At 37.5% G+C, this 21,736-nt stretch overlaps 1 protein-coding gene across 1 annotated transcript in view; it reads right to left on the reverse strand.

Annotated features, from left to right (window-relative positions):
- Window positions 1-21,516, reverse strand: part of Pdcd10 (programmed cell death 10) — a 40,363-nt gene extending 18,847 nt beyond the window's left edge. The window contains exons 1-2 of the mRNA NM_019745.4: window positions 21,386-21,516; window positions 5,824-6,042 (exon numbers count right to left, since the gene is read on the reverse strand). Of these exons, the coding sequence (NP_062719.2) occupies window positions 5,824-5,919 (96 nt within the window). The 5' untranslated portion in view covers window positions 5,920-6,042; window positions 21,386-21,516. The remainder of the gene's footprint in view (window positions 1-5,823; window positions 6,043-21,385) is intronic.
- Between the last annotated feature and the right edge of the window lie 220 nt (window positions 21,517-21,736).

Consider the following 21,736-nt stretch of genomic DNA (forward strand, 5'->3'; position numbering starts at 1 on the left):
TTGTCCTGAGACAGAGTTCATGCCATCATCTTGGCTGTGTGGCCTATACACAAGCAGCCTTTATCACTTTCCACACTGGAGTTGAATATCTATAAGAATTAACAGACCCCTGAGTTCTATCATGTGTAAGAAGTCAATGTTGAAAAATTATTCAGTCCTTATTAAGACTTTGAAAAGGTGAAAAGTGGGACTATCATCAGTTTACTTTTAGGAGATAGTATCTAAACTGATCTTGAAGTGGCCTGGCTTCTTAAAACTATCTTTACAAGTTCTACCACTTAATTTCTTCAGAGTTGGTAACACGTGACACACAATTGCATGTCAGTCTAAAACAGAAGAAAAAACTGCATTTTTGTTTCCAATACTTATTACTGAGTAAAATCATGTGAACTGTTGGGGTTATAGTTGTTGGCTAGAACCCTGGTCTGTTTCAAAATTATTAGATTACTAGCAATTGATAGCATATACACCACATGGTTCGTTTTAAAGAGGGAAGATTAGAGCTACATTTTGCATCACTAGATAACAAAGCAAAACTTGGCATTGCTTTGTCGTAGCCACATTTCATGTCACTACTGAAAGGAAGGGGTAACTCCAAATGAGAGAAAAGAGTGCTTAAGATATCTTCACTACGAGGCGAAGCAACATTGCCAGCTGAAGGATCCCTAAGGAAGGCAGCATCAGTCTCTCAATTCAGTCGCACAGTCTACCAATAGGATCTATAGCTCCTTGTGCTACAACTTTGAGGACAGATCTTGAATACTTACTATTATCAACTGTAATGCCAAATTTATAATTCAGGTTCACTAATAAAATACATTTAAAGTTTAAATGCACTTCCAGTTCTCAGTAGCTCACTTATTGCATCAATCCCTTTAGAAGCATCAGTTCATTCCCATATTTTTCAATATCACATGAGCTGTCAAACTCATGATTAGTTGAAAAAAAGAAAAAAGATATCAGTTCAGCCTTTGTTCACGTTTTCAACAGTTTTGCATATATTCTTGTGAAAGGTTTTTTTCTTAAGGTCCAAAGAATTAAGTTAATTAGTTCTAAATTGCATACAAATCTACTGGCCTCCTCAACATAAGACAAGATTAGGTTTTCCCATAGTGACACCATCCTTACACCTCCTCCAAACTTATTGATCCTACTATTGATCCTACTAAACTGGGCCATATCACAACACTAAAATCTCAAGGTGTATTGTCTAAGAATATGGTGAATCAGATTTAAAAGTTGGCACATTAGCAGCCACAGAAAGGACAATGCCATAACCTATGCTCTATACAGAAAAATCTGTGCTCGTTTCAGGAAAGTTCCTGTGTTTTTTAAACACTATGACAAAGCAGGTAAGAAGGGCCACCTAAGCACTGTAAAATCATCTGCTAAAACACTGTTGGCAAGTACGCAAATATTCTTATGCTGACTACATTTTTCTCAAAAATATTGGGTAAGATTTCCATAATTATAGCAACATATACCTAGGATTATTCTAAATACATTGCATTAATTATTCTCATTGGTTGTTGAATTAAATATTATTTATTCCAATTTTAGCAATGAAAACCGAGGAAAAAGTATGCCTATTTTGCAGCATAGCATTAACTAAATCATACTCCAAACTGATCATGTCAGAATAAAGAAACTTCAGGTAAAATTCCATCTACTAATTGTTGAGGACTTGTGTTTAGTTTGTCTGAATTCTTCAAGGTCCACTCATCAGTAATGAGTTCTTTTGTGTCTGGGTTACCTCACTCAGGATATTTTCTAGTTCCATCCATTTGCCTAAGAATTTCATGAAGTCATTGTTTTTAATAGCTGAGTAGTACTCCATTGTGTAAATGCACCACATTTTCTGTATCCATTCTTCCTTCGAAGGACATCTGGGTTGTTTCCAGCTTCTGGCTATTTATTATAAATAAGGCTGCTATAAGCATAGTGGAGCATGTGTCCTTGTTATATGTTGGATCGTCTTTTGGGTATATGACCAGTAGTGGTTTGGCTGGATCTTCAGGAAGAAGCTTAGCAATTTTATGAGGCCCGATTTATCAATTGTTGATCTTAGAGCCTAAGCCATTGGTATTCTGTTCAGGAAACTTTCCCCCCAGGCTGATGTGTTCTAGGCGCTTTCCCACTTTCTCTTCTATTAGACTCAATGTATGTGGTTTTCTGTGGAGGTTCTTGATCCACTTGGACTTGAGCTTTGTACAAAGAGATAAGAATGGATCAATTTGCATTCTTCTACATGCTGACTACCACTTGAACCAGCACCATTTGTTGAATATGCTGTCATTTTTCCACTGGATGGTTTTGGCTTCTGTGTCAATGAAAAGGTGGCCATAGGTGTGTGGAATTATCTCTGGGTCTTCAGTTCTATTCCACTGATCTACCTGTCTGTCTCTATACTAATATCATGTAATTTTTATCAGGAATGGTGATTCCCCCAGAAGTTCTTTTATTATTGAGATTAGTTTAGGTATCCTGGATGTTTTGTTATTCCAGATCAATTTGAGAATTGCTTTTTCTATCTCTGTCAATAATTCAGTTGGAATTTTAATGGGGACTGGAATGAATCTGTAGATTGCTTTTGGTAAGATGGCCATTTTTACTATGTTAATCCTGCCAATCGATGAGCATAGGAGATTTTTCAATCTTCTGAGGTGTTCTTTAATTTCTTTCTTCAGAGAATTGAAGTTCTTGTCATATAGATATTTGACTTGCTTGGTTACAGCCACACCAAGATATTTTATATTATTTATGAGTATTGTGAAGGTTTCGCTTCCCTAATTTCTTTCTCAGTTTATTTTTTTGGGTGGCGGATTTGAGTTAATTTTATATCCAGTCACTTTGCTGAAGTTGTTTATCAGCTGTAGGAGTTCCCTGGTGGAATTTTTGGGGTCGCTTAAATATACTATGTTATCATGAGCAAAGAGTGATACCCTTCCCTTCCTACTTTCCGATTTGTATCCCTTTGACCTTTTGTTGTGTAACTGCTCTGGCTAGAACTTCGAGTACTATATTCAATAAATAGAATGAAAGTGGGTAGTCTTGCCTTGTCCCTGATTGACTATTTTTATCCAAATCTGTACAGTATAGATTAGTAAAGATAAATTATAATTTTCTCACTAGTACCCATAAGGAAAATTCATAGTTGAACTATAGTTAACTATGAATTTAATTCACTATTTAATTATAGTTAATTTTAATTTAATTATATTAAAATACCAAAATGCTAAAAGATAATGTGAATATTTTTTAACAAGCATATTGCTAAAAATAGCAGTCAATATATCATCTTTAACCTAAAACTTTATACATGAAGGGCCAACACTTCTATTGTATTCCTCCATCCAATTCTAGATGTCATCTGTTAAGAGGGAATTTAAGTATCATTGCCATTCCTAAAATAAGAGTTTAGAGCATGTTTTTGAATACTATCTTGTATTCAAAAGTACGTTTTTAAAAAGTACACTACAAAGTTAGGCCAGCAAACTGACCCCTAGACAGACCTCACTAATGTGCTGTAGCAATGTCCCATTTGCCAGTCAGCCCCTTCATTTTCAAACCTTACTCTTAAAAATTAGCTCCTAGATAATGCTGAATCACATGTCTATGCCCACGAAGCCACATGTGTGTTCAGATCTAACTGGGAAAACAGCACCATCTTTACTTATGTAGAAGAGATTCATCAGCCTATTCACAGCCCCTTCTTTTTCTTGGAAGTAAATTTCTCTTACGTATGAGTAAAATAAGTAATTTTCCTCAATGAGTAAATTTTCATCAAAATTAATCCCAATAGTTCATTTAATACAAACCCCTTATTTTCACATCAAAGTCTAGATGCAAATAGCGATCCTTCATACACAGAAATAAGTTGGCCTGTGTTGCTAGCCTTCGTTCATTTCTCTTTACTAACTGGAAGATAAAACTAATGCTGTATAAATGAATTTGCCTCTTCTCAAATCAAGACTCAACCTAGCCGACTAAACTGAAATTTCTCCCCAATCCAACACTCTGTGTAGTGACACTAAGCTGGATGCACGGACCTAAAAGACAGAGTACCCGTGGGCGAAATTATGAAAACGATTTATGGACTACGTAAGAAGTTCAAATCCTAACTACTGCAAACTCAAGTTGCTTATCTAATTTAAGGGATGTCTTCTCTTCTCACTCCTGGCACAAAGTTAATTACATATCTTTAAATAGCTCTGTTCCTAGTGGATTCTTGAGAACAGGTCCATTGCTTGTTTTCTCTTAAACTCATGGCCCAGCTGAGTACTAAGCAAATAAACACTTGGTATTTACCACAAGGAAGTACTGCCTTCTAATAATAGCTACTTGAAATGAAGTATCACAACAAAAAAGGTGGATCTAATTATCAGCTTGTTGAGAGCTGCCCCAGAGGAGACGACCACAGGGACAAGTTTGACAAGAGAGGCTTTCTCCTCGGTAAGCAAACATTCCTGGATTTTCTAACCTCTTGTGCAGTTAGGTTTGGTCATAAGGGTAAGTTCTTAAAAATAGTGTGCATGGATGTCCTGTGTAGGGCTTCTTTTTGGTAAAGGGGTAAAGGTTACATTAAGTAATTAGACTCCGTTGAAAACAAGACTCCACAACTTACTTCATTTTTTTTCCCTTCTGGACATGATGAAACAAGATTTCACACCTTATTGCATTTTTCATCCTTTAGTACATGATGGAATTTGGTTGTAGTTGTGCATGTTAAAACAAAAGATGAATTTCTGATGATACTAACTCATAATATTACTAGCCTTAAATCCTCTGCCTCCAGAATCTTTTATGGAATGGAGACAAAAACTTTTACTTATACTATCCTTTTGAATTCTCCCACAAGGACTCTCAATCTGACAGTATTTTGTAGCATTTATAACTCTAATATATGCATGGTATATCAAAAAGGATAAAGAAATCATTCTCTACTCACTCCAAGTTTAGGCTCATAAAATATCAAGTGCATCAACCCCAATAATGTGAGGGAAAATGGATTTGAGTCTAAAAATAACACTCTAAAACTGCACTGGCATTTTTGTTACGGCTTCCAGCTATCTTAGAAACAATAAGATTGGTCATTTAAAAAAAATTTTGTCATGTAGCAAAAAAAAAAAAAAAAAAAAATTACATTTCTTTTTCTTTTTTTTTAGCTAAAGCCAATGTCTTTAGAGACAGGACACAAACTGTAAATGTTAGTCTTCTTTCTGTTAGTAAAATACTTTCACTATTCAAGGTCGCCATTCATGACTACAGGGAAGGAATTAATTAACTAAGGGACTTGCAGATCTAAAATTTTCTTCAGATATTAGTATATTAATTTAAACCAGAAATGTAACTGTGCGGCGTTCAAGACAATTCCTTAAATAAAAAAGCTTCCATGACTTCTTTAGACACAATGCAACAGCATCCCAGAAATCCATTTTTAAACATGACTTTGTCACTATGACCTTTGTGCCTGCCATTCTACCTATCATGTACTTGTTTCTCCTCTCATTTGTCCTTTTGGACTTCTACATATCTCCTTTAGTGAGGCCTTTTCTGAACCCTAAAATAGAGACCATCTACCTATTTCTCTCTCTTTTTTTCTTGCTTGATAGTACTTACTAGAAATGTTGGATTTAGAAACTTATAGGTACCATCTATCTCTTCCACTAAGACTAACACATCTATTTACTTTTATTTCTTCAACTGCATGGATGGATTAGACCCAATAGCCAACACAGGGGTTTCAGTTCATATATATGTCTGTCATGTGGAAGAAGAGTGGCAGACATTAAGGAATTGCAGCAATCTTAAATGTACACTCACCTCATTAAACACAGGATACATGACTGCATAGAGAGGCATAGAAACCATGGAAGTGGTCTCAGCTTCATTCTTCATCTCTTCCATTGTCATCCTCATTCAAAAGCCAACTACAGTAGAAAAAGCAATGCTAAAATGCAGAGGAATCTTCATTCACTGCCGAATTTCTTCCCTTTTTTATGTGTATGTGATAAAGACTGGTACACAAAGAAGAACAGCAATCTGAAAGGAGAAAAAGTAACTTACAGTAAAGGGAAACCACAAATTCTAGAAACTGTCTTATCAAAATTAGAGAATTGCTAGCTATTATACCCAGAAGCTAATTTGATACCACACTTTCCGTTTGAAAACAACCCTAGTCAGGGAGATTATTTTCCTCTTCTTTTAGACGAAAGAAAAACCTCATTTTAACCCAGCTAATAAGTCCTATTTCCAAGGCAGTGTATCCAAAACCTACTTCACGTGGATGCAGTGAGTTTTCCATAAAACACCATGAAAAATTATGTACTCACTTGCATGATGTATAATCATGAAATCTACCAACAACAGCCATGCTTATATTCATGAATGACTCATATGTAAAATAATAATAATGAAATATGGAGAGCTAAATTAAAAGGGTAAAACAAAGAATTAAGTGTTGCGTTGTACTATTGCGTATGCCAGCAAGATTTTGCTGACAGGTCCCTGATATAGCTGTCTCTTGTGAGGCTATGCCAGTGCCTGGCAAATACAGAAGTGGCTCACAGTCATCTATTGGATGGAACATAGGGCCCCCAATAGAGGAGCTAGAGAAAGTACCCAAGGAGCTGAAGGGATCTGCAATCCTATAGGAGGTACAACAATATGAACTAACTAGTACCCCCGAGCTCGTGTCTCTAGCTGCATATGTAGCAGAAGATGCCCTAGTCGGCCATCATTGGGAGGAAAGGCCCTTGGTCTTGTGAAGATGATATGCCCCAGTACAGGAGAATGCCAGGGCCAGGAAGCCGGAGTGGGTGGGTTGGGGAGCAGGGTGGGGGGAGGGTATAGGGGACTTTCAGGATAGCATTTGAAATGTAAATGAAGAAAATATATAATAAAAAAATTTTTAAAAAGTGTTGCGTTGTTTTTTAAAACTTTTTTGGCTACTTGTCCACTGGTTTTTAGCACCTGAAAATAACAACAAAAACAGCAGCACCAGAGATCTGAGGCAAGTCTTAACATTGATAAAATAATAGGAAATGCAATTTGTATGGAAATAGCATACATTGTACTCCTTCTTTGAACGTAGTTAGGAATTAAAAATCAAGAATTCAACAATACACTCCAGTTCTTGAAAGTGAGTTAAGGGGATGCTAAGTATAATAAGGCCTGTGGAAAACAATAAAAAGTTTTAAAAAGGTATGTATACTTAAAGAAGGCTGAACAATAAATTAAATCATAAACTGCTAGTAATTACAAATGTATTTAAGAAAAAGCTTTTAACTCTGAACAATTCTTACTGAAGAAAGGATTTCTGCATTATAAAACATTTTTCATATAGTAGCTACCATTTCAATTTTACAAATACAGAAGTAAGGTCTGAAAGAGTCCGTGCAGAGGCCCAAGATTTGATTTCAGATGCAAACTCCAGTATTTTACACAGCACAAATACCTCTTGAATGGAAAACTAAGGAACACCCTTTCTATCCCCACCTACTCAAGGAGCCCAGGAGCTCAGTGTTCCCTGGACAAATGAACATTCAGTAGCTATAGAAACAAGATGTCCATCAGTCATTTAGCGGTATCTATACAAGATTGTTTTGAAGAAGTAAACTTCACTTGAAGAACTATATTGTGAGAACCACACAGAGCTAGAGGGCTGCTTCAAAAGCTCCGCCTCCCTGTCAAGGCTGACTGCTCAGTGTTCTACTGCACCCTTCTGATTGACAGCGGCTCAGTATCTGCCAACAGCTGAGTCCTGGTTTGGGTGACTTTTAAAAATAGAAAAGAAAGAAAAATCCTTCCTTTTGCTGAGCTAAACTTTGCTCCCCACCTTTACAGAGGACCACCAAAACCAATCCTTAAACTTTATAATACAAAGCAAGAGAAAACCACTAACATAACAGTCTATGGTAGATTTACGAATATTGCTTTGTCAATAAAAGCACTACAGTTTTCCTGTTCCAATATAAGTATTTAATATGCTTCTAGGTGATCTACTTTTATGCTGGCACACACTTCTAATCCCAGCACTAAGGGAAGAAAGGCAAGTTTGCCAGTTAGAGGGCCATCTGTGCTACAAAGCTAGTATTACTTAGTTACAACCCCGTCCCCCCCAAAACAAAAAAAAAAAAAGACAAACAAAAAACCCAACAACAACTATACAAAGCAAACTTGAAATCAAGAAGGCTGATAAGCAATAATAGTGAAAATGCAAACTACAGAATTTGGGAAAAGATTAGACAAAATAGTAAGAATCCATGATCCAACAGCAAAATAGGACCAGAGACAGAACTTGAAGACCAATTGGATTTAGTAACAGAGAGGATCATTGTTAAATGCAAGTTAGCTTAGTCAGCAAAGTACTTCCACCATGTACTTGACTTCAATTCCCACCACCAATATAAAAGATAGACATGAGGGTGAAAGTACATGTGTGATTCTAGAGAGGGGAAAATGCAGACAGCCAGTTTCCTTTGGTTCATTGGCCAGCCCAGTCTAGCCTAGCCCAGTTAGTAACCAAGCTCCACCACCTACCGAGAGACACTGTTTAAAAAGCACAGTGGATGGATGCTCCAGAAGAAAAACATCCAAACCTGACCTCAGGACGGACGGACAGACGGACACACACACACACACACACACACACACACACCAGTAATGTTGATACAGTATGAACCTATCAGGAATGGTTTATGTTTTTCTGTTTATTGTGCTGCTTCAGAGGAAACTCTTCAGTTCAAGGTGAGCTTTGTAGGTGTATTGCTATACATCCACAGAATAAATAAATAACAAGAACAACAAAAACTGCCGAGGACTGTAAATGTTAAGTTATTTTTCAAATGATAGTCTTAACTTTTTGTTAAGAAATAAGCAAATGTTATGAAGTAAGATTCCAATACAAATTGAACCTTCTCATAAATGTTCCCCTTATTTTCCAGAATAATCAAAATAGTACCATTGATTCTGATGTAAGAAAAACTAGCTTGAAATATGAAATACGAGTTTAAAATAATTACCACTTGTTCATAATGAATAGGCATAAAATTGATTGTGGGCCACTTCTACTACCAAGTTCAGTGTTTAGGGTTCCTGCCCTACATGACCAACTCCAGCCTTTTCATGTAAAAAGCTACAGTATCTCAGGGTTTCCTGAAACAGGCTCACTTTACTCCATCTGGGACCTGAGAGATAACTAGAGCCACTAGTATTAACAATGAACAAAGGGAAAAGACAGCACAAATTCTTGGAACTGGACTAAATGTGGTTCTTTGGTGAAAAGGGATTCCTAAGTAACTTCTACATTTTCATTATTTAGTAAAATCCAAACCAAGCCAGACCAAACAAACAAACATACAACAAAATGCACTTTACAATAGCATGGTACAGAGTCCATGTGTTATATTCCAATTCATATGCATTTCTTTTCCCCATAATAAAAAATGTAAGTAGACATTTTTTTAAGTTCAGCCTTGCTAATAATTTTTAAGTACCAAGCTTAGTAAAATAAAACATAATAAGTTAATCCAATTATATTCTATTCTTAGTCCTATTTACCAGTTTTTAACTTTCATTTTAGTTATCCCAAGTTCTTCCTATTACATTAAGACAGTAACCCTATAAATCCTTCTGCTTATTTCTCATCCTGAAATAAAATAAAAGCAAAAAACAAAAAAATTGCAAGCAAAACCAAAATTTCAATATTTATTTACACAACAGAAAAATTAAATACTAAATGGTAAACCCCTAGAATGTTTGCTGAGATTCTGAAGATAAACTCTGTGTAAATTTTATTTGATTTCCTTAAGACAGGTCTCATTAAGTACCCTTGGCTGTCCTGAGACTCATTATGTACACCAGTCTTATCACTAACTCATAGAGTTGCCTGCCTATGCCTTTTGAGGGTAAGGTATGCACCTCTATGTCCAGAAACATTTCATGCTTAACAAGATTCTCCAAGTACAAGAATTTCCAACACTAATTTTGCTTTACATTCAAAGAAAAAGGGGGCCAATATACTTTTAGCAGGCAGTAAATCTTTCTCTTTGAGGTGGGAGATCTGAACCATCACTAACTATTTCAGAGCTTATTAGCAACATTGATTCCTAAGACTACTCATTCAAAATCCAGGTACCTATTCTCAACAGATAACCCAGATGAGTCTCATGAGGACGGGAGCCTATGAATCACTGCTATGATGAGAGAGAGAGAGAGGAGAGAGAGAGAGGAGAGAGAGAGAGAGGAGAGGGGGGGGAGAGAGAAGAAGAAAGGGGGGGAGGAGGAGGAGGAGGAGGAAGAAAAGAAGAAGAAGAAGAAAAAGGAGGGGGAGGAGGAGGAGGAGGGGGAAGAGGGGGAGAAGAGAAGATGAAGATGAAGAAGGAGGAAGAGGAGGAGGGGGAGGAGGTGTGGGGGGAGGAAAAGGAGGAGGAGGAGGAGGAGGAGGAGGAGGAAGAGGAGGAGGAGGAAGACAAGAGAAGAGAAGATCCAGCCGCTTATGGGCAGGATACAGGCAAAATGATGTCAGATGAAGTGTTGGAAAGAGTGTGTAGCATGCTTTATGGAGTTCTAGTTATCACAGTTTCCCACCAGAAACAGACAGGAGGTGATACTACATCCTTTCTCAGTACTCAGTATGCTACCATTCTAACATTTCCAGTATGGTATCTACTACAGAAAATAAATACCCTCAACAGATCATGAAAATTATTTACAACTCTAGCATAGAGGTTTTCCCCAAGAGCTGTTTGTCTGGAAGTTCTGAATGGCCATTTTGTTTTCTCTTCATAATTATCAAGGATCTCACTGGTTACACCTATAGAAAAACTAGCTTGCTAGCCTCATACCCAAAACTGTCCAGACTACAATACAGCCATTTCATAAAGGAGAATGCTCTAATTTGTTCCAAGATCCTCACACCTTTTAGGGTATATCAAAATGATACAGCCACTGAAGAGCTAAAATTTCCTAAAAGGTGTGAAAAAAGGAAGACTGGAGGAATATTGTAAGCAGGAAATTCTTCTTAGATAAAAAAACAAGCTTCAATTCTTCAAAATATACTTATATTACCAAGCTTATGGAATGCTGCATTTAGAAACAAGCAAGTACCTTGCTAGTAGCAAGGAATATATAGTCCCTTGGTACTACACTATAATGTGTGTTTATGTATATGCATACATATATCCTTAGTAAGATCAAATAGTTTGTATTGAAAGCTATGGGAGAAAGTGAAGTAAAGTCTGCAACATGGGCCTCAAATCTGTTATATGTTAAATTATGTTGTGTGTGAACAAGTCATCTCACCTCTACCAATTAGATTCTTTAAGTTAGATAAGTAGGCACTATAAAGAAACTGAGCTAAAAATAAGTTATTTTATAAACAAAACTCTAACAGTTCTGTATTAAGCATTGAACTTTAAATATCTTTTCCAGAAAGCCAGGCATGTCATAGTGGCATCTCATTTCACTGAAAAGTCCAGTCTATTTAATCAAAATCTGAAGAGCATTCTGGGTTGAACCACATTTACTGACACTTGTGTGCCAAATAACCCGTTTTCTCTTTGCAAATTGAGTATTGTGTTATAGTAAAACAAAGCTACCATGGAGAATTAGTACCCAGACATGGAGTTGTTGACAATAACTATTTATGAAACAATGTGGAGGAGTCTTTGGGATTTGGGGATGGGTTTTGCAAAAAGAGCTTGAGAAAATTCAGAAGCAGGTGGGCGCGAGTGTTATATAAAGTGGAAGAATGTAAGTAATGTAAAGGATGATTATGTCACCCCCGAAAACAAGGACGCATAAAGGAAGTCAGGCTGAGGGTCACAATGGAAATGAAGACTATACTGGCAATTGTCACAGAATTCGGGGATTGCAGGCAATTCATTTGTCTACTCTCTGGTACTTTGAGGAGAACCAAGTTTTAAGTATGAATGGGCAAGCTTATCTGGAAAGAAAAAATCTCAGGGCAGCAGTGCAAGTTCAAAGGTGATGTAATAATATAATAGATATTACCAGTGGGAAAACTTTAGAATGACAATCATAAGCAAAAGGAACAGAATGAAAATTTGAAAATTTTCTAGCCTAGTCCCCCAAAAGGAGCATGTGTAAAGATGCCAGAGGGTGTTAGCTAGGATAGCAGTAATTTACTCAAAAAAGAAAAAAAAAAAAAAAAAGGAAAGAAAAAGAAAAAAAAAGTGACCGTTTGTACCAGGAGAATAGAATGCCAATGCCACCTCAGGGCTTACTCTGTGTTCCAGACCCTTATAAGTTGAAGGTTTTGTTTCCAAAGAAGTTATATTAGGAGTAGGTAGAAACTTTAATAAGTGGAACTGGTCCAAAAACCTTTGATGAAAGGTATTATAGCCTTCAATATTTTAAAATCTTAAGCCTTTTCCTTTTGTGGTGAGTGATTTTATTCCTACCCTGATGGGTTCTACTTCCAAAGCACTGGGGTCAAGCGACCATGGACTACAGCCAAGTTGTTTATCTCAGGTATTTTGCTATAGAAAAGGAAAGTTATGAGATATCCAAATTAATATTGTCTGCAGGACAACAGTGCCAGGAGTTCCGCAGATATTCTTGGGGACATTCTGAGCATCGACACTCAAGAACAATAGTTATCTCTATAAATGCTAACAGCAACCAACTTCTAGGTTTGCTGTGAAAATACAGTTTATTATTACTGATAGGACAACATATGGGGCATAGTAATTAATATTAACTATTATGATCAAGTGGAGAAATGTGCATCCAATTTGGGCTGAAATTGGGCAGCCTTCACAGCCAACTCTCCAGGGTATCAAGGACCCTGAGAACAGGAATGCTGGTAAAAATAATGGTTTGAAACCTATTTAGGAGAGCAAAACTTCCTTTTCCAAATAAAACCTCCCTACCTCTCTCTCCCTGTGTGTGTGTGTGTCTGTCTGTGTGTGTGTGTGTGTTTGAGAGAGAGAGGGACAGAGACAAGAGTGTGTGAGAAATAAAATATTAAACTATTCTTTCCTTTAATAAATTAAGCATTTAAAACCTGTAGTCCTTCTCTCTCACAAAAGCCCTGACACAACTAGATCTCTTCTTGAACAGTCACTAACATAGCTTTATAAACAAAACATAAATGAGCAGCCTAATAGGTTAAGAAAACATAGGATATTCAGACACAAACTTTTCTATAACTCAATACCAGATTTCAATCTCTAGCTAGTATCTCTCCTTGCTATAGATGTTAATGCACTTAAGAAAGTTAACTGCTAGGACCCAAGGGGCTGAAGGGGTTTGCAACCCCATAGGAGGAACAAAATATGAACCAACCAGTACCCGCAGAGCTCCCAGGGACTAAACCACCAACCAAAGAGTACACATGGTGGGACATGGCTCCAGTTGCATATGTAGCAGAGGATGACCTTGTTGATCATCAATGGGAGGAGAGGCCTTTGGTCCTGTGAAGGTTCTATGCCCCAATGTAGGGCCAGGGCCAGGAAGCAGGAGTGGGTGGGCTGGTGAGAAGGGGAAGGGGGGAGAAAATGGAGGCTTTCAGAGTTGAAACCAGGAAAGGGAATAACATTTGAAATGTAAATAAAGAAAATATCTAATAAAAAAAGTTTGTATGAAAAAAAAAAAGAAAGTTAACTGCTAAAATGCTGAAACTTGAAATTGAAAACTTGTCATTATAGATATCAAGTCCAGTCATTAACTTTCACAATTCAGAAACAGAATGGTAGCTGATGTGTGAGCCAAATATAGTGCTTCCAAGGCTTATTGTATTTAGTGTTTACAAACTGAAATGCTATGTTAACCCGCCTCAGCCTTTGTGCCGCCTCAACGTGAACACAGGCAAGAGCTGCTGTGACCTCCTATAAAACTGTTAGGAGACCCAAGAAGGCAGGAATGTAGGTAGATTTGACTTTGTGGGTTTTTAATTTGGTACATCTGACTCACCTTAAAGTCAATTACTATGTCAAATGTATACATGTTTTGGGGAAATTGCAAATCTATGAAGTGACTGGAAGTATTTTTTCTACAATATATAGGCGATAAACCCTTATATTTGGTAGAAAGATATAGTTTGATTTTTTTTTTTTTTTGCACACTGGGTTATATGGTTTAAATTATTTGATAACTTTCTAAACTCATTTGAGAATGAATGAATGCTGATTGAAATTTTCACCTTACAGGGTTGTTAGGAGTACTAAGTATATTTAAAATACTTAATGAAGTAGCTGACCTTCAATAAGCATCTAATTCACACGGTTAGAGCTATTTCAGCAGAGCTCTGTGGGCCTGGCGTGGCTTGAGGTTGAAAGGAGGGTGAGTCAAATCAGAGGAGAATACAAACTCTGACTTGCAGGACATGGTGAATTAGTGTCTCCTTCAATTCTGCCACCTGCAGAGGCCTTTCTTGCCTCATCTTCATTCTGCCTATACATAGCACAGCAAGGATCGAATGCTGATTATCACAATGTCATAGTAGTCACACAGACCATTTTCAAAACTTTCTCTCTCACTTGCCAAAAGGAAGGCCAAAGTTACTTTGGCCATCAAAATTCATGTTATTCACAGGTAATTAATTACTCTCAGTTTGGAGATACAAAGAGTTTGGTCATCAAATGAACTTTAAGACTATTTAAAGCAAATCACTAAAAGTATTATTTTCGGGGCTGAACAGATACCTCACTGTTTAAGAGCACCGGCTGCTCTTCTGAAGAACATGGGTTCAATTCAACAGCACCTACATGGTGGCTAACAAACAATGACTTCTGGCCTCTCTGGGCACTGAAAACATAGGGCACAGATATACACAGGGAAAATATCCATGTACATAAACGAAAATAAATAAAATTTACACAACCTACATTTACTTTCTTAATAAACACTGGTCAGCTTAATAAAGGAAGCTGTGTCCTATAAGCAGGTTGGGTAGCACTAGAAAATCAAGACATAATCAAAGACTGAGTAACAATATAGAAAAGGTAAAAATCTAGAGTGATCCAAAGCTGACACACAGAACTCGTTATCAGCTGGGTGACGGGAAATGGGAATAAGGTAAAACAGCAAATAGCTTCTACAGTATTTGAAAAAAATCACTGGTTTAGGGAATAATGCAAATTTCTTATGGCAATTCTTTTTATTTCTTACCCTACTGACTAAACAGAACTCAAATATAAACAAAAATAAATAACTTGACCTCTTGAACATGCTCTTCTGGCTATAAAGTTCACATAAATTAAGTGCCTAACTCAATATTCACTTAGTGTTTAATTGAAGACCATGGCAGTTTTCTTTTTGATTAGCATCTGTGCACTCTCCTTTTAATTTCATCAATATAAAAGTAAGACTTTTTTCTTTTTAATTATCTTAGAAGTTCAAGTAAATAAGCTCTTCAGAACACGCTTCTGTTCTCTAAACTTACAAGACCACTCTGGACCATATCTACTTGGTGTGTCCCAAATCCCTCATCCTATACCCTTTCATTTAAAACCTCCAGAATAGGTAAGGTTCAAAACAAAAACATTGTTCCTTACTTGATGTTTTACATCACAGCAATGTTATGTGTACTCTAAATGTTGATAGAATCTATAGCAGCAAATAACAAATTGCCCCTGGCTCTCTTATTAAACACAAGGTGCCAAATGATCCTAAAGTTCTCACTCAATGATGTCATTAAACTTTACCTTTTACTCCTAACTGATCACAAATACAAATGGTCTTAGTTGTAAGGCTATCTATATAGTATTTAGAGTCCCTTCTGTAACCTTCACTTTGTAAAACTGTTAATTCATTTCTAAGAACACCTACAAAATCTCAATACTATCAAAGTATCAATTTTAGCATGAATAAAGGCATCCTTCAGACCATGTGTATTTTTTAATATAAAAGGCACAGTATTACTCAAAATCTTTTGGAATTAAATTAAGAAAATCTTGCAACAATTTAAAGTGCCAAAGAGAGCCATTGCTGCCTAGAGGCCAGGTCTGACTCATTTAACATTTTCAAGAACCTTTTGTTGTATAACCTTACATAAGTATGAGAGAGCAGCAAGGGTAGAACATTTTAGGGTTTTGTCATTCCTTCAGTCCAATGACAGCTGGATTCCAGGTCATCCAAATTAAGACAGAATGGCTGAATAAGACAGAAAGAGCCATTTAAGTGCCAAGAGCCAGATGGCAAGTTAGAGAAACCATGTTTTCTACCTCTATATCATCTATGGGTTCTAATTATCCAACAAAAATTTGTACAAAGTGCTGGATATAAAATGTCTAAGTACCAAAGAAATGATCTTCATATCCCCCTTTCCCTCTACCTCCTGAAGTTTAAATTCCCTAAAAGATTTATCCATTTTTCGATTTCTAGTACCTGTCACTGAACTCTGCATAGTCTAATCAGCAATAGTGTAGCTGACAATCCAGTGAAGTCAGTCAATCCAAGCCTTTGAAAGTGAGTGGAACTGCAGGAACAGTCACCGAAGACCAGACAGGAGCACTCCTGCTTCCAGTGAGCCACACCTACTTTAAGAAGACCAGTGGTCACAAGTTTCCTAGTATACAAGTCTGTACCAGACTGTCATAAGAAAATGGCCTGCTATTCCCCTGTCAAACTCAGTCATAGATCCTCAATTTGAACAGCTCCCAGTACTAATTTTGAGTGAGGAATTATGACATATAATACCAGGTTATAGATAATTTCCAACAGTATCTGAAGAGGAAATCGAACACTTAAACCACCAATTGAAAATAATCTATTTCACTGATCCAGAAAATTTGCACGTAACATAGAAGTGGTCTGTCATTTCTGCTGTGTGAACTTCCCAATAGATTTTAAGTTTAAGCCTCTTATTAAATAACAATAATTGTGCCCCAATGACCTTGACATTTGGGGGACAAATTGTCTGTAACTGCAACTCTAATGCTACAAGCCAGTCTTTGACCATGAACACCATTTTATTGAAATGACTAAAAGCCTGCAATCTCCAGGGAGCCAGCCTGAACTAAACTGCTAATTCCAAGCAAGTATGAGTTTTGTGATCTTGAGCAAGTAACTTAATCTCTCTACATCTTATCTTCCTTGTTCACAAATTAGGGATAATAGAACCTCCTATGGTGGTTGCAAGGATTGTAGGTGCACATGTGAAATGCTTGGTCTATGCAATGGCCATTCTAGATCATTCCAAAGTACACAATCTCACACGTAAAACACACTCAACTAATTCATAGGTGGATGAATCAAAGGATCATTCCTATGGGTTTTCAAGGGACCATTCTGACTGAGGAAAGGGAGGTTAATTTCCAGTGCATGCCCAATAATTCAGTATAAACTAATGATTATAACAATCCTTGTGCTCTCTTTCATTCCTACAGTAACACCAGATTCCAAGCAACTGTAATAGGAGATTAAATAAGTTCAAATCACTTTTGGGTAGTTTCGAAAAAATGGCTTCCCATACTCCAAATGTAAAGGTGGCCTTGAAAAATAAGGCTAATATTGTGATGCCAGCCAAGGTGTGTTTTGTAGCTTAAATAAAATGCCTATGTTTATATAAAATTTAATTATGAAATTCATTTCAATTGCAGCAAATAAATTAATTCTAATTGCCTTAATAGAAGTACTTTAAATTTTATTTTTATGAATGTGTATAAATATTCTACTGCCCTAAGTCTGAAACACACAGTATTTTAAATGCAATGAAGTATAAAATTATACCATCTTCTATATATTTCAGAAGAAAATTTATATACTAGCTTAAAATTCTTAGTAATACCACCTATTGTAATAACCCTAATACTCTATCAACACATAAATAATTGCTTAATCTCCTGCAAACTGCATTATGTAAGGTAAATATTAAGTTGTTATTGAAGATTCAAATAATATTCAGACTATCATCCAAAAAGTACCAAGTAAGCTTAGAATTTAGCAAAAACCATGGTTAATAATAAACCTTACCACATCATCAAAACTGAAAGCAAACACAATCCTCTACTGGGAAGTGTACTGGTAAGAAAACAGATGAGTAAAGGCTACATACATAGCTCAGAGCTAAGATAGAAGAAGTGAGAAGGCCTTGCTCCGATAATGTTTAGTGAGATGTTAAAACATTGTTAAATCAGTATAGAAATAATAAGCTCCTACTGTGAAAAGTGTCAATAGTATGTAAGTGTCAATTATATGGGGAAGAGTGGGAATCTACTCTGGTTTATTATATTAGTATGCTACTGAGAAAAATTACAGAATTTTGTCTTCTAGAGAAAATCTAGCCTTTTATATCCTTAAAATTTTGTTTGCAAACTTAAAAACATTTTTAATCTTAGAAGTGTCATATGTTCAAAAAAGTAAAATATTACCTTAAATCCCTCAATTATAACGTTTTTCAAGACAGTGTTTCTCTGTGTAGCCCTGGCTGTCCTGGAACTCACTCTATATACACCAGGCTGGTCTCGAACTCAGAGATATACTTGCTTATGCCTCTGAAGTGCCAGAATTGAAGGCATACCCTACCACTGCCCTGCTTCAAATATAACTTACAAGAAGTGCAAAATATAAGTTCCTCTGAAATTAGAAAGTTAGTTTCCCAAAATCATCTTCTCTCAAGGTTGTATTAAATCCTGGGTATAACCACAACCAACCAACTAAAACAAACAAACATAGGAGAGGTTTATACTCAAATCTTGGCTCTAGTCCTTCCAAGACTTTAGCAATGCATTGTATTCTTCTGAGTCCCAAGGAGTAAATTTACTTCTAGTTTTGGTGTCCTTAGCTACAAGGTAAGTGAAATAATTGTTTTGAAGTTAAAATCTAAGGGAAGAATAGAGTCCATAAAAACCTTCTTCCATATCTATATTTTGTTATAATGAATCTTATTTGCTTTTTAAAAAGGCAGTAGCAAGGTTTTCTAAAATGCTAAGTTACACAGAAGTTTTGCTGTAAAAGAAAATAAAACTCCCTTATACTAGACAGGTGGAAAGTTGGAATTTGTAAAATTGTCCCCAAATCAGGAAGAAACTTATATGAGAAAAAAAGGTGACAGCTGAGAATAAGTTTGGAGACATTCAGGAAATTGAGGACAAATTAGTAGCATTAAACAGAATAAGGAGATAGTGACATCTGTAATGGTCAGTCTTTTTCTTACATAAAATAATCGAAGTTTGAACACAATATTAAAACCTATAGTGAAAATACATGGATTAATTATAAGCTGATCTTTTCCAGGTCATATGACCTTGGGAAAGTCACCTAGCCATTCCTTTTCCATTCCCCTTAGCCACTCAATTATTCTACCAAGACTAAAAAGATAAATAATATATAGACCCTGTTCTTACAGACTACTCTTTAAGAGAGAGATGGCTCTTTAAGGAAAACCTCCAAAGTCCTGCAATGGATAGTGTCTGAGAGTTGATGCAAAGCTCTTTAAGGGAACAAATGTGGGCAAAGAGAGCTGCACACTACAGGCAAACATCCGATCTGTGAGCTCTAGCTAGAGCCTGAAGGATGTTCAAAATCATCTTCTCTGTTCATCTCACTGTTCATCTCAGCACTTACACTGTAGTGACGATGAAACAGGACAGTATGATGGGCCTCAGAGATACAGACAGAGTTGGAGTAGGACTAAATCAAAGACAAAACTTTTTTTGTTGTTAAAAAAGTCCTTCCATAACCAACACAGCTGTGTGCCACTTAAAACTTATTTCATACCTTTCCCAGCAAACAACAAATGTCCACACTGTCATCTAGAAAATATATTAGCATTCTTGCTTTACCAGCACTGACTTACATATGGCCCACTCAAATTAATGCACTTCAAACTCCACTTCAAAACCAATTAATCCCAGATAATTTCCCTTTTGTTAGTGACTTTTCCCTTACTGTGACGTGTGGTGTTACATTATTCCTGATTTTGCTTCATTTTATGGTACCACAACTCTCCATTTTCTTTAAAAGTCCCCTTCAAACAAGACCATTTTGACTGGTTCTTCTGATCCCAGAAACAGCTTTGCATTAAAAAAAAATTAATATTAATCATGGCAAGCAAAGCACATTCAATATATAGCATATATACTTACAGTACATACTATGTATTTATATTTTAATTTACATAGTAAGCCTGCAGTTCTTTCCATTCAATATAGAAGCATCATTTTTATCATTCATTAACATTAAATAAGAATGAATTAAAACTCACTGATGATGCCAAGAAAAGAAAATATACAAGTGTATGTTTTACTGTCTACACATGGAGTGAAGAAAATGAGAGAAAAGTAAAAACCTGACCCCCCCCCCCAAAGGGTCACTTCTTGTAATGAACATGGTACAATTTCTCCAAGATTCTGCACTTAATTTTCACTTAATGAAAGCATGAATATCTGTAAAGTAAGTTCTGTGAAAGTTTCACCCATAGTTTTTGAAAATGGTAAGAAAATAGAAATGAAAAGGACTATTCTCTTAATGGCAACACTGAGCTATTCCTAAATATTATCTATCCTTTAAAAATGGCGTGTGGAAAGTGAGTGTTATCATTCAGTAGACCCCAGAAAAAGGGGTAAAGATCTAAGCTAAAGCGATCCTTCCTGTTTTACAGAACATTAGAGAGGATGCTTTGGCAAAGCTTCCACTCCACGTCAACAAACCAACTCTCTGCACCTCACAACCGTTTCTGACAAACAGGCACACTACTTTGCAACTTCTTCTATCTGCTTCCAGTACTACCACCCACCTCCCCACTCTTTCTTCCTAAGCCGACAACTCTGGTCAGAAACTGGACTTTCGGAGGACTAGACTCTGAAGATCTGTGTGACCTTGGGCACGTCATTTGCTTCTACAGTAGTCTCATTAGCATCCCAAAGTGAAAGCGCTTCGAGGGCACTTGAGAAGTATACATCCATCTGACGTATTGGAGTCAAGAGGCACAAACCTTCCGAGTTAAGAATCACCTCCTCAGAGAGGAAATTGGAACTGAGTCGGAACTGTCAACACTGTCTCTCTTCTTCCCTCAAAGGGCATAACCCCAGCCACACCGGGAGGCGACTCCCGGGCACCCACGCTCCCTCCAGGCCTAGCCAAGCTTTAGCCTCACCTGCCCGGGACCTCACCCCACCACATCCGCCCCCTCGGTCAGTGGAGACCCGGGAGGCCGACCTCACCCTTCCCCTCCACCCAAACCCACAGCGGACTTCCTGGAGGCGCCGGGCCGGGCTGGGCAGGAGGCATTTACAAACCCAGCTTTCCGCAGCTCGCGTAGAGACCTCGCTGACGCCCACAAGGCCCGGCTCCCCACCCGTCCGCCCCGCCGGCCAGAGCCTAGCCTCAGCACCTCCGCCTCGGTCCCCGCCTGACCCCAGGCCGCTCTGGCTGCCCACGGAGCCGTGCGGACCCGAACCGAGAAACCTCGCCTTACCGGCAACTGAGGCACGGACTTCACTTCCCACCTTTGGAGCCCTCTTCAACTCCCGGATCAATTCACTCCGGCGACGCCGGAAGGACCCGAAAGGAACCAGGCGTTGTCCGGAATCCTGCCCAGCAGGAGTCGCGCAAGGCCCGATGGGGATTTGTAGTTCCGCCCTCCATTTCCGTTAGCACTTCCTGCAATAGTAAGACTACATTTCCCAGAAGGCTGTGCGAGAACGCCTTAGGCAATAGGTGGGGACACTTCTAGCAAATCAGAAGAGAGTTCCCTGTCTTTGAGGGAGGGGAGGAGATGAAGAGAGAGCGCGCCCAGAAACGAGGGAGGGCGGGGCCGAGTCTCACC

This window comes from Mus musculus, chromosome 3 (genome assembly GCF_000001635.26).
Source record: "Mus musculus strain C57BL/6J chromosome 3, GRCm38.p6 C57BL/6J".
Taxonomy (NCBI): Eukaryota; Metazoa; Chordata; class Mammalia; order Rodentia; family Muridae; genus Mus; species Mus musculus.